The sequence below is a fragment of the Vairimorpha necatrix genome, chromosome 1 (assembly GCF_036630325.1).
Source record: "Vairimorpha necatrix chromosome 1, complete sequence".
Lineage (NCBI taxonomy): Eukaryota > Fungi > Microsporidia > Nosematidae > Vairimorpha > Vairimorpha necatrix.
Window position 1 is genome coordinate 43,701 of NC_088816.1, and position 15,033 is coordinate 58,733.

Sequence of the window (15,033 nt, forward strand, 5' to 3'; positions counted from 1 at the left end):
CCCAATGACAGAAATAACAAACCATATCTTTATTTGTTGTTATATGCCATTTTCATATTAATATTTGCTTTTTCGGTATTTTTGTTAAGAAAAATAAATAAAAATTAATACTTAGTTGCCTTTGTTTTCGTATATTACAAGTTAAAAACATTGTTACAGAGTTTTTAAAGTTAAATAATAGTGATTTTTGATTTAACATATCTTAATACATCATATTAAATATTTAATACAACGTAATAACATAAATCAACAACTATAGTGTTAAGTCTGTAGAAATTTAATTTCTAATATTTAACATTAGAGAAATTAATATAAAAAACCAATATAATTGAAAAATACATTTGATATTATAGCCATCAAATAATTTAGAGATAATATGTGGGGATAATTGTTTAAAGATGGTAAATTAGAGTACTAAAACATATATTAGCTGAAACTATAAATATAATATTTATCAGATTTGCTATATTAGTGAAATTTTAATAATTATAAATTTACATATAAATTAGATAATTTTAAAATTTGTAAAAACATATGAAAACTATATTAATAAATTTAGATCATGATTTAATACATACGATAATTTAATCGTTTGATTCTTTATATTGTCGTTTTGATCAAGATAGTAACAATATTTAATTTCATACTGTAACTGTCAAACATTAATTGAAAATCATCAAAATTAACCCAAGTTTCAGATTTTTTCAAAATTATTGAATTTTATTTAAGTATATTTTAAAAGCCTAATTACACATGTTTGTTTTTAGTTTTGTTACGGGATAAAGATCTAGTTAATGAGATCATCTTGTCATTACTATATTGTAGATACTTATTTAAAGTATCTGCTGTAAAATATTTATTATAAATATTAAAAAAATATTTTACATATCTAAAAATATTGTGAAAAGGAAGTTTAAACTTTATTTGACAAGTTTTATTTGAAAAATTTGTTTTAAAAATTTTACAATACTTTCGACGGATATAGTATTTTGCAAATAATCATGATGAATAAACTAATTTAAACTTAAGATTTTTTTCTAAATTTTATTTTTATTTTTGAACATAAATTCTTTCTTTTTTCATAAAATTCTCTTATTAGCGCAATAAAAATTGGCATTTTTACATTAGCTTTTGTAATAACGACACTGTTATTTTCTCTTATAAATTATTAATAATTTATATTTGACAGTTCCACACCTCGGAGACTGATTGTCGAACGCTAATTGAGACTAAGAGATTTTATTAAGAAAATAAAAATAAAAGTTTTGTGACAAAATCAAAAAATATTTTAAAATCATCTTAAGATCAAATTATGAAACTGCGAAGTTTGGGTTCAATGCCAAACAAAAATAATTTAAGTAATTTTAAAAATGAAGAAGGAATCGATCAAGGTGCATCTATCGGAGTATCGATTAATATAAAATAATCTAAAACATTTTCAGAAGACGTGATTTTTTTCACCAGGTAAAGATATCATAGTATTGATTTCACAAAGTGCGCATGCGACGAATGTCGAAAAACGAATTATTAAAGTTTTTTTTTTAAAATACTAAAAATAATGCTAGTGAACAAAGAGAATGTGAATTTTCTTTCATTGTATTCTATGATAGAAACACTAAAAATGCTTTACGTACATTTAATATGCATAGTTAGACTTTGCGATTTACAAAAATTTTTTATATTAAAAGCACACACTGAAAATCTCTAGGAACTAAAACTTACAATTGAATTAGAAGAAGTCGAATATTGAAAACGTGCAAAATTTTTAGTCGGTGAATCAAATTTAAATTCATATATTGATGAATGTTTAGAATAAATAACTAATAAAAATAAAAATACAATGTGATAAAGTAACAAAACGCGAATGAAGTTATTTCCAGTGAATTAATAAGTAAAAAACATATGATAGCTTAAAATCATTTTTTTTTTGTAATTCAGATAATATAATTTTAGCAGATTAAGTTAAACTTACACGAAATGATGGTTATACAACAAATTATAAATAATTGTTCGATTGATGAAATAATATAAATTTTACTGAAAAAGAAAATTTCTTTTATGTTTTGCTACATTATGTATTAGATTGCTTAGAGAATTTTATCGTTAGGTACTTAAGTATTTCTAGATACCTTCGCGATACAAAATAGAGTCTAAATGAATAAATATTCTAAGTTCAAGTTATTGTTTTGATATATTATTACTTCTTGAATATCAAGCAAGACAGTATTAATAAAAAACTTTACGCAATTTACAAGATGACATAGAAATTTGCAATGTGTCAAGCCGTGGAAGCATACTCATTAGCAAATACAATATATCAAAAGATTTATTACTTGATGTTTGAGTCTTAATATTTTCTTAAAAAATTCTTAAATGCTTGATCAAATTTTTTACTTATTAAAAAATATTTGATTGATTAGCAATAAAGTATGTCTAAAATTTCATTTATAATCTAATGCTCGTAAATTTTTCATACTTTCTTGCGAGGAAAAAAAGTCCACATACTTGGAATTTCTTAAAAAAGTCATACCTTATCTAAATTTATCATATGTTATATATAAAACATTTTTCTGAGCCAAGATTGAACATTTATAAGTAAATCTGTCGATTACAGAAAACAATGCCCATCTAACAGTAAACTGGTGGCGTGTTCTAAAGGCTGGCATACTAAGGAGCGCAAGGGGGTAATGTAATTTGAATACAAATATGTTTTTTGTTTATAGAATTTTGTCTGTTATATTGTTTATAAAGCTGCTTTTCATGGTAATAAAATTACTCAGTGGTTTTGTACAAATTAGAAAAATATACAATAAAAGTATGAATTTTAAAATCAAAATTAAAATATTAATGAAAAAAACTTATATATATTTAGAAAATATACAAAGTCTACAAAGTAAATATTTATGAGGTACATAAAATTTTTTACGTTTTGTAAAAAACGAGTCCCTGTCTTTAATAAATTACTGTTGACACTATTTGAAGAAAAATAAGTAATCTATCTCTATTAATATTTTTATAAAAACCCATTGAAATAAATTTTGCACGTTTTAAGCTAGGTACAAAATAAGACACAAAGTCTTTTATTTATATGAAAAAAATTCAAATGACTGAATAATTTCAAATGATAATATATATTACAAATATATGGTCGTAGATTTAAAAATTATGAATATCTGTTTACATATATTTTAATAGGAATTATGTAGTATATTGTAATATTTGACTTTCGTTATTATTCTTAATTTAAGCTTTGACTAATAAATAGTATCTTTGATGCTTAAATATCAAAGTTTAAAATTATTTATAAATTGTCAATTATAAAAATTGACCAAATTGTTAAAGAACATGATAATTTAAACGGAAATATTTCGTAAAGACTTAACAAGAATTTTTAAAGGGAACTAATACTGATAGATGATTGTAGCACTGTCAGAAATGAAAAAAAAATCGGATTTAATGAAAGTTAAATTAGCTATATAATAAATACTGTGATTATGATTTTAAATATCAAACTTAGCATAGATAAATTTATACATTTTTTAGATAAAAATAGTGGTATAACAATTTCATACTAACAAAAAAAATTAAAAAACGTCTTAAGTTTCTTATGGAGACTATATTATTAGTAATAAGTGAAATTTGTACTAATAAAAGAGAGGGGAAAACAATATATAATATTTGTACAGTATATAGGACATTCTCTGTCAGTATATAAGTTTTCTTTATTCTTTTCCTAAAAAAAGCCAAGACAAGATGATTAATTAGAACAAAATACAAAGATAAGCTCAAAATCAAATAACCTAAGCAAATGTAAAGGAAAATATGTGTAGTATGGAAAAAACATTTATTATATAGCTCTATTTTGCTCACCTGATAAGCAAATTACGTGAGTACTTTCTTAACAAATGGTCTGTATAAGTAGGGACGGATTAGTATGTGCTATTCGTCTTTGAAGAAGGTTGACTAAAACGACTTCTCGGATATATTGTTGTAAAAAATCATAAAAGACAGGTTTCTTATTTGACCATTAAATGTCCGATTTTTACGGGTTTAAAAAAATGTGCTCATGGAATAATAGATATTTTAAGGCGCCTTTTTAGAACAATTAACTACATTTGCATATTTTTCGTTTGCTGTTCTATTATTTTTTTATGTGGTTTGTAAATATGTATAGTTTCGTCTGTATTCCCAATATAATTTGTTTTTTGATCTTCATAATTTAAAGTTTTCTCAGTAGCAACATAATCACTTAATACCTAGCTATATACAAAGAAACGAGAGATTCATAATGAAATGAAAGCTGATATACAATCTTATATTGATAGTAATAATTCCTAAAATAAATCTCAGTGGAGTATAAAACAAGGAATTTAAATAATAAAATTCAATAGTGAAGAGTATCTCAAAAAACATCTTCTCGGGTTGAAATTATTTTTTTTATTGACAAACAAAATTGCACTCTTTCAAAGCTTAATAAAAAATTTTATGTTTTTCTATAATTAAAAACTTTTGCCTTTGCGCCTAGATAGTTCTATTTGTTTGTTTAAATTTCTATGAGTCTTCATGTGTGTTCTCATATTTAATTGAGACTTTCAAATCTTTCATTTGGCTATTCTGATTTTTTGATTTTGTATTTCGAGACTAAAAAATATGTATGAAATACCGAAATTTCGGAAATTAAATGATGCTTTAGAAGCCGTATGATATAATTTGAATATTTTTGACAGTATTTAAAATAAACATGTTGCTTGTCACGTGTAATTTCTTAGATCAAATTTGTAATTTAAGTACAGGCTCTTGCAATATTTTAATATTACTTAATATGGCCTTGTTTTTTAATGGACTACTAAATAGTTGTAAAAAAAATTGTATGTTAATACAAACAAGAGCCTTTTAGCATAGTGGTAGGTATCACAAGTTATTGGCCATTGAAATTTTGTACGATTGTTGGCTTTTCAATATATAAAAGGTTTTTGTTTTTATTATGATCTCCAATTTTAATGGCATAAAAAATAATATTTCGAAATTGTATGTTTATCCTTATCTAAAAATTTTCTTAAATTTTTAATAGGGTAAAATAATAGGAAAAATAATGTTTGGGTTATGAAATTTAAATCTAGCTATTAAAAAGATCCTTTGAGATATTAATAAGTGGTAAATTCTATCTTTGAATATGTTCAATTGACAACGGCTATAAATTTACTACTTTTTTATTTAAAAAATGGACTTCGAAATTTATATTTACGAAATTCTGATTATAAAAGAATATGAATTTTTTTGTTAATAATGCATAAGAACCAATAATTAAAAGAAATTTTGATTATTCCTAAAAATATAAACTGGACAAAGCAATACTGTTATTTTTATTATCATTCATTATCATATGTTAATACGTTAATCAATTTGTTAAATTAATTTTATTTATATTAACTGTCAAATTGTGACTTAAATTAATAATGCTATAATTTGAATTTTTTAAACCCTTATGTCATTAAAATTATATTGGTATTTTATTTTTAATCACTGTGAGTTGATATTATTTGTAGGTTATATGGAGATAATCAATGTGATTTATATATTGGCAAAACAAATAAAGCTGACGAATTGAACGAATTTAAAATATTCATTTCTAGAGATAAAAACTTGTTTTATAAAGAAATTAAAGATCAATTGAAACTTAAGTACGAAATTAATCATCTTTTTGAAACTGGACTGTTTTTACATCAAATAGATGAAAGAGAATATGCTTCAATAAGAAATCTGGCCGAAAATCTTGAAGATGAAAATAGAAAATTAAGTTTTTTAATTGCGTACAATATTATAAATACAGTTTCAATATTTTAGAATATAATCAAATTTGTTTTGAAATAGTTTTCTATGAGAAAAACATAAATACTATTTGTTGGGGACATACAAAAGTATTTACTTTAGAAAAAAAAAATATTTTCAATACATTAAGTATGGAAAGAAAAATGCGATTATTTATCGATTCAAAGAATAACGATTTATATTATAAATTTTTAGGTTTGCCCAAAAGATCAAATACTTTATATGCGAATATCGTTGGTGATAATACACAAAAGGAACATATTACCTTTTCAACGCTAGTTATGTTAGACATATATCGTATTAAAGAATCAAATGTACAAAATGCTTATAATTTAGAGAAAAAAACAATAAATGAATATAATCCTATCAATTTGCAACATTTAAAACTTGTTTGTGTTGAAAACTTATTAGCTAAAAATAATTACTACGAAACCATTTTGGAAGCTAAAAATGATATCGAATTAAAGGGAATAACAAAATATAAATTAATAACTTCATATTTTAGTTATCTATATAACAATAAAATCTTTCTTAGATACAAAAAGAAGAAATTAAAAAAACGTGATATTTTAGACGATCATAATATGAGTAATAAAATTAGAAATTTTTTATACATACATAACCCTCTTAATTCCATATGTATATATAAAAATAAAAAAATATATAAGGAAAATAAAAAGAATGTTAATATAAATGATTACAATAGAAGAAAGTATGCCGGAAATGAAGTACTAAAAAATAAACAAGATAAGAGATCTATTATTAGTTACAAAACTGCTATAAATGAGATATTAATAAAACCAAATATTAGAGAATATCATGATATGTTTAAGAAAATTAAAAATGTCTATATAGCGTCAATAATTCATAATGGAAATTTCAATAAACGATACGAACACCCTATTCATGCCGTTTTCAAAGATTATATTTATTATGGACATAATTGTAGTAAATTTGCTAAAATTGACCTGAATTTAATAGTAGTATATATTCTCACAGTTATTAAAAAACAAAATACATGCACAAATTTGAAAGATTATAATCAAGAAAATACTAAAAAACACATAGTATATTACAATACTTTCGAATTCGATTCTAAAACTATTGTAGAACATAAAATAAATCCATTCGAAAATTCCAACAATAGTTTAATGATTGAAAATGGAGAAACTAATACAAACTTAGTAAAAAATAATACCATGGATGTTCTAAACAGGAGTAAAGATCTCGAGGATAATATTTTATCACGTGAAAAATATTTTTTTTCTGATTCGGAATCAAATAATGACAATTCCAACAACAGAAATGGGCCATCTAAGTTCAATTACTTGTTTTTTATCTTAATCCTATTGATTTTTTCATGTTCCATTTATTTTAAATTGAAGCGCGAATAAAAATTTATATTAATAATAATGTCCATTTTGATTATTATATGTAAAACAATTATAGGTTACTCATTTATAATGTATTTGTATTCATAGTATGTTATGATAATATATTTTAACGATGTGTAGAAGTGCAAAAAATTTTGGATCGACAGCAACTGTTTAAATAAGATTATACATGAGTTTGACTTATTTGAATATTAAAGAACAACATAGAGGAGTAATAATTATGATGATCTATACCTTAAGTGTTTCGACTATGATATTTTGGAAAACTTTAAAAATATTCTTTTGTGAAAGTATTTGTTTAGTCGTTAATCTATTGTTTTATGCAATAAATTTTGCTTTTTTTTTTTAGAAATTGGATTAATATACGTTTGTACAGTGGCTCTATGCTATCAATATCTAATGTCCGTGTGTATCGCAGTCCTTCTTTCAAGTATATAGGTTAAAAAATAAATTCATAGTTCTTTATTTTTTTTAGATTAAGTTTATATTAATACTGTATATATTATAAAAATACTAAATTATCCGTAAAACACGTTTAAACTATCATGAGCTTAAATTTAACTCATATAACATAGCTTAATTTTTCGGTATGATTTAATACATAAAATAATCCAAACATTTTTTATTTTGACTTTCAACAAATTTCGTTTTTTTGTATATTGATTATCATATTTTTTATTTAATCCAAAAAATAGATAATATTAAATTGAAACATACAGTATTGGGTGTTATAAACAATGTATGTCAATCTATTAAAAAATTACTGAGTAAATTTTTTTTTATAAGGTGTAATTTAATGCTTTTTTTATACAGTAAACTATAGAAAAGAGCCGCGTTTACGCTTAATGCAAAGAATGAATTTAAATAAATAGATATGTAAAGTATTGATTATAATGATTATAATATTTACCTTTACAATGAATATAATGCTATGTTCAAAAAAGATGTGTGCAAATTATTTTTTGATACATTCTATGAATTGTCCAAATAGCATAATGTACTATACAAGAGAAAATTCGTGTTACATCAAAGGCATTAAGTCTCTTTATGAAGTGTGGAATGATTTAAAATTGCAAACTCAATCAAATTTAGTAGATTGAATTCTAAATAAATAATCAATTATAAGTATAAAACTATTTAAATATCAGCACAAATCTTCAAAAAAAACGCAAAGAAAAATGTGCAAATAAAATATATATAAATTAATTTCTGCCACCAAAATCAAAAAAAACCTTCTATTTACCTTTAAATACAATATATGCCTCATGATTTTATCAAGATTTTTTTAATGTTTTTATTGTAAGAATATAAACATCATTTTATAATATCTAGTCTGATAATGTCATAAATAGTAATTGAGGTGTTCTAGAATTATTTTTATATTAATATTTTCTTCTTGCTATACATTTTTACATAAACTATTTATTTAAAAAAACAATTTTTATTGTTATAAATATTGTAAAATTGCTCCAAATATCTCATGATAGAAATTTATGATTATGATCATTTTATCATACAACTATTCTAACTTTATTTTATAAGTAAATATAAAATAAAAACCTTTATTATATCTAAACTAAAAGTTATTTGCCATAAGTTCAGATCTATTTATCTTTGAAGCTATTATAAATTATTTGCTAAATTTAAATTCTTAAAGATTGGGCGGATTTTTAATGGTGCCATATAATTATTTTATTGTGGGAAGATCGCTCGCAAAATAAGCGTAAATGTCATAATGAAAACCGAAGTTAAATCGACTTGAAGACACTAAATGCATTGTCAAATTTTAATTTAAATTCAGCACCAGAAATATATTTTAAACCCTCCAATTTATTTCTTAATTATCTGATGTGTCCCTGTTATTCCCTTGCTTAAACATTTAATTTTGAATTCGTCGTAGTATGTTAGCGTTCCTTCTACGTAGAAAGATCAGACGTCGTAGAGACATGATATCATAAAACTAATTCTAATATTGAGTTAAAAAATGAAGTATTTTCATATTTAAGAGTCGTATATTAATTAGATTTGGTTATTAGACAAAAATGCGCAGAATTTTGTATTGCCCGGGTGTTATACCTTTCTAGCATATTCCTTTTGCATGTTAAAATGCCAATCATATCACAAAAATGTTCTAATATGTTCTAAAATAAATGTTTTATGTGTCGATGTGGAAGAATTAGTGTTTACAACTATCAGAATTTTTTTTATATTACAAATATGTTTTGTAATTAATTGCTATAATTTAATTGCGATGTTTATTAAAACATTATCACGTATATGTAAATAAAATATGCTTCTAGATTTGTAGAGCATATAAAATACGTTTAAATGACGATTTAAAACATTTTAGTCGAACAATAATATTAAAATTTCAAAAATAACTATAACAGTATTTCGCTATATTTACATAATAATAAATTTCCTGGTCTGGGGGTTTGATGTATGTTTAAACCTGTTTAATATATTTGTAATAAACCCCATTAATTTGAGAAACGATAATCAATAATTTCTTAATCATCCCACTGATTGGTCCCTTTTATGAGACAACTATCATTGAGTTTTTCTTATTGATTCATTTAGTGCAACGCCTTTATTTCAATTTGATAAACTTTGATTTTTAACTATCTGATAAAGCTTAATTTATTGGTAAAATTAACTAAATTTCTTCAATATCCTTGTAATATAATGTTAAATTTTCGCAAAGACACATAAATATTAGGGAATATAAAAAGAATCAAAAATATTAGCAAAATAACATATGCTAAATTTGTTCTTCAGTAAAATTTTTTATGATCGAAATGCTCGAACTGAATTATAAAATTTTTAATCGAAGGATATATACAACAACGATATTCTATATAGGGATGCAATTATATTAATTTTATCTTCGAAATATGCACTGAATAATCAGAAAACAATAAAGGCCTGCGAAAAATATATAAAATAAGCAACTGTTTGTAAATATAAAAAACTTAAACGATTTGTTTTTCAATAATTGATAAATTATCGTAATTTAAAAATTGTATGCACATTATGTCTATATTTTTTTATTAAAATTAAATGAAGATATTTAAAGTTAGAAGTTTTGATATAAAACTTTTTTACATTACAATTTTTAATCGGATAAAATTGTTTTATTAAATTCAACACGCCAAAAGACTCTCGAACAGACCGACAATAGAATTAAAACAAATGATAATAACATTCTATATTTTTACTGTATTTGCTTATCTTTTATAGTAAAGATATAAATTACAAGAGTCATGAATGTAACGATTTAAAATTTGTGCTTTAAAATAATACCGTTCAAAAAAAATTTTGTTATAATTCTAAAAAACTGATCAACCGAATAAAATGCTCTGTTGTATTAAATTCTTTTATAAAATCAATGAATTTGATAAATAAATACTTATTAATTACAGATGATAAAAATCTAATTACTAGGCTTTTGCTTTCAAATAGTTTTTGATGAATATTATAAACGTGAAATAATTTCAGAACGTTATAAGAAATTTAGTTGGTACAATTGATCAATGAATAAGAATTGGATGTTTTAATCTTATCCATACCAAACAAAAGTTTTATTTATAACTTCACTCCCATCCTTTGCGACCTAAACAAATTATGTATATATTGGATGCTACACATTAGCTACTAATAGATGATTTTTTCATTTTCTGTTTTTCTATTTTTAATCTGATGTGAATTTTATATATATAATAATTTGCAGGAAAAAAATGAAGACACGAATTATTTTAGTTGCTAAAACGGACAAGTTTTTTTCGAAAAAATATTTTTTCGATAAAAAATAATGTTTAAACAGAAAAAACAATAAAATGCAAACCCTTTTTAAGTAAAAAATATCAAGTTGATAACTGTCAATTTATGATTTTTATTAATTATTTATATAAATATCGATAATTTATGGCCCCAATGTTATTAGGGTTAACTAAGTCTATTCTATTTGTATATAGCGACTCATATTTACTATTTAATTATAAAGAAGATGATACTTGTAATTGTTATATTAGTCTTCCTAATAAAGCAGAAATTGATGATAATTGCAAAGTTTTTTTGTCTAAATACGAAAAACGGTTGTACGAAGAAGCAAGACATTCATGTAGTGCTGATATCTTCATAAAAAAAGTTTATGAGGAAGGACTTATACTGGAAGTGGTGGATAAAAAAGATTACGAAAAAATTGGAAGATTGGCTGGAATAATTACCAATGTGAAAACCCGTGAGATATTTTTGAACAATGAAAATTATCGAAAGTGTAGTTTGAATAAATGCCAGCACACAAATTTTTTTTTCGAAATTGTATTTTATGAACCGAAAAAACATAAAATTACATGGGAACATAGTGCAATGTACGATTACGATCCGAAATATGTTTTCGGTAAACTAATGCTACACAGAACTAGAAGTTTAACTATAAGTGCTGGGTTTTATGAATTATATATAGAAAATTTAAACTCCTCCATTCGCTCGGATACACATAAATTGAACATTACAAATGACAAAAGGACATAGAAAAAAAGAATTGAAGATATAGACAACAAAAAAATACCGATGTTCATAAAAAGAAAACTTACGAAAAAAATCTAAAGTTTCTAACACAGCTTTAGAAATTAAATGTAATATTTTTAATTGGTAATATATATTATAAAGAAAATTTGCTTTTTTAAATTTTTAAGAATCATTTTAGAGATAATTTTTGTTTTCGACATAGCTGAGAGCAATTGTATGATTCTTTTGAGAATTAAATGTGTTAAACAAGAAGCGGACACGAGAATAATTCTTTATTATGAACATGGATAATTGTAGTGACCAAATAACTAACAAGCTAGCTTGAGATGCGTAAAATCAACGGCATACTAGAGTATATACAAAGTCTTCTACATCAGAAGTGATTTTTGTATATATCTGATAACTTTTTAAGGTATAAGCTTGAAGTTGCTTGAAAGAAAGGTCTAGAGCTGTAAAACACTGATCAGACAGACAAATACTATAAAGAAGAAGCGCGAATGAGTTGACCCAGTAAAATATATAAAATTTACAAAAATGAACATTTGCAGTAAATACAAAACTGGATAACTTAATTTTTCTTGATAATGTTAATTTATACATCAATATTTTCTATAATCGAAAATTATTAATCATAGTCTTTTATTTAAACTACATGGTTCTTTTATTTCGTTTAAATATATAACGTATTTATATTTCTTTTTATTGATAATTTTAAAGTGAAATTATTTGTAATATTATACTAAATATTTGAAATTTATTGACCAACTTTGTCTTTAGGTATATGGTTTCTAGTATAGTAAATTAAGATAAAATTTTTGTTTTCAAAAGATATAAGTAAACATTTACAAATATACATAATTGATTATGCTAAAACATTTTACGTATGTAAATGCTATAATATTTTAAAAAACGTTTTTAGTGATTATAATTAAAACACTTAGAAAGCATATCAAAAATTAATTTAGAGTAATCATATGGCAAAATTGATCTAAAACAAGATAAAAATCACAAATAATCAAGTTTCTCCCAAATTTTAAAAAAATGATTTGATTACAAAAAAATTGTAACTAGTTATCATTACTTTTAATTTATCATAGACGATATAAATAACTCGCTATTTTTTTTAGATAATGTTAACCATTTATTTATTGAGGGTTCTAAACCCTACATCCCCCCTCCAGACGGGTAGTCTCTCCATCTTCTAAACAACTCTTCCTTATCTCTTTCAAATCATAATGCCTCTTTTTAACAATTTTACCATCCAGTAGTCTCACAATATATGAATCATTTTCACTTATAGCTACGATCCTTCCGCGACCCGTGAATCTTCCCTTGTCTGTTTTCGCACGTGTACCTAAATTTTCTCTCCTAGCGATTCTTACCTCTTTGCCTACTGTAAATGTCTCTCTGTGTCTTCTCTTGAACCGACCAGCATATTTTCCATTTTCATCATTTTCAATTATAACTTCAGCAGTTTGATCTCTCCACGCTTCCATCGGCGTACATTTTATTGCTGTATGTAGTGTATTATTATATCCTTTGATTGCTCTTTCTATCTTTTCAGAAATATTCCCATCATTCAGCTTTATCAATGTCTCTCTTATAGTTCTGATGCATCTCTAGATTCTACCATTACTCCTATGAGCTTCTAAGCCCACTTTCCTATGTTTAATATCATTAATACTACATCATTCTTTAAATCTATTACTTACAAACTCTTTTCCGTTGTCTGTCACATATTCCTCTGGAAATCCATCTTCCCTTATCCACTTTTGTAATACCTCTATAACTTCACTACTCTCTTTACACCTCAAATTCGAACCCCACAACCTTCTAGTAAAGTAATCAATACCCAGTAACACATACCTATTCTCTCCACCTATGTCCATTAAATCCAACGCCACTTTCTCCAATTTCTTTCTAGTTACTACGAAATCACATCCTCCTGTGTTTTTCCTATTGTTAATCCCACATATTTCACAATTCTTAATTACCTTATTAATATGATCTTTCATACCAGGCCAATACCATCTTTGTTTAATGTTATAATAAGTGCCTTTGACACTTCTATGGTTTAACTCCTCATGTACTCTTGTTATTTCATGTTCTCTACTATCTAGGCTCAATATCTCTTTCACCTCACCTGTGGAAAATTCCCAATACTGTTTACCGTCCTTTTCTTTAATATGTTTCTGCTTTTTTCCCAAAATTTGTTTTTCGATCACTTCTTTTCTCTTGTTGTCCTTTTCTTTTTGTTAATCCGAAACTTCTACCTGATCATACTGCCTACTTAACGCATCTGCATCTGTCATCAACTCCCCTTTCACATACTCTATTGTAAAGTCAAACTCTTGTATCTGTTCTACCCATCTGTTTATTCTGTTATTATTGAAGTATGGCTTATTTCTGATCTCTGCTAATGCTTTATGATCCGTCATCAAATGAAATTTCCTTCCTCTCAAATCACTTTCAAACTTCTTTATTCCAAAAAACACCGCCAACATCTCCTTCTCACTTATCGTATATCTTCGCTCGGTAGGAGTCAACATTTTCGATGCCCATTGTATCGGAATCCACTCACCCTCTTTATTTTCTTGTAATAGAATTGCTCCGATCCCCGTATCACACGCATCAGTTTAATACTCTAAATAGCTTTTTTCCGTCCGGAATCTTCAACTTTTTCATATCTCTCAAGCCTTGCTTCATATCCTCAAAAGCTCTTTCCATATCCTCCGTCCAATTCCACTTAACATCTTTCTTTAAAGCCTCAGTAAGCCTTACTGTTCTATACGCATAGTTGGGAATAAAGTCTCTAAACCAACCAGTTAGTCCTAAAAATCTTCTTAACTCTCTAACATTCTCAGGTTTTCTATATTCCAATGTCTCCTGCTTTTTAATCTCATTCGGTCCCATGACCTCCCCATTAATTGTTACTCCCAGCAACATCACCTCATCTTTTTTGTATTGTATCTTTGTTTGGTTTATTCTCAACCCACACTCTTTAAACTTTTTAATTACCCTCTCTAGTAACTCGTCATGCACTCTTACGTCTTTACCATGAATAACTATATCATCCATATATACTTCCACGCCTTTACCTCTGAATTCATCTAAAACTCTGTTCATTACTCTCTGCATTATATGAGGCGAATTCTTAAACCCCATAACCATACTATTCCATTCGTATACTCGACCATTCACTTCAAATGCTGTTTTGTGCTTATGGTGCTCCTCAATCTCAATATGATAAAACCCTTCTTTTAAGTCGATAACCGTAAAT

At 25.1% G+C, this 15,033-nt stretch overlaps 2 protein-coding genes across 2 annotated transcripts; both read left to right on the top strand.

Moving 5' to 3' along the window:
- Positions 1-5,485: 5,485 nt before the first annotated feature.
- VNE69_01002 (uncharacterized protein) lies at positions 5,486-7,223 on the top strand (the record flags this gene model as incomplete). The annotated part of the gene is made up of 3 exons (XM_065472133.1): positions 5,486-5,505; positions 5,547-5,797; positions 5,845-7,223. 3 exons carry the CDS (start codon positions 5,486-5,488, stop codon positions 7,221-7,223), a joined length of 1,650 nt encoding a protein of 549 aa, XP_065328205.1.
- Positions 7,224-11,156: 3,933 nt separating this feature from the next.
- On the top strand, positions 11,157-11,756 carry VNE69_01003 (uncharacterized protein; the record flags this gene model as incomplete). Its single annotated transcript, XM_065472134.1, has 1 exon — positions 11,157-11,756. The coding sequence occupies one exon, from the start codon at positions 11,157-11,159 to the stop codon at positions 11,754-11,756; it is 600 nt and encodes a 199-aa protein (XP_065328206.1).
- Positions 11,757-15,033: the final 3,277 nt, after the last annotated feature.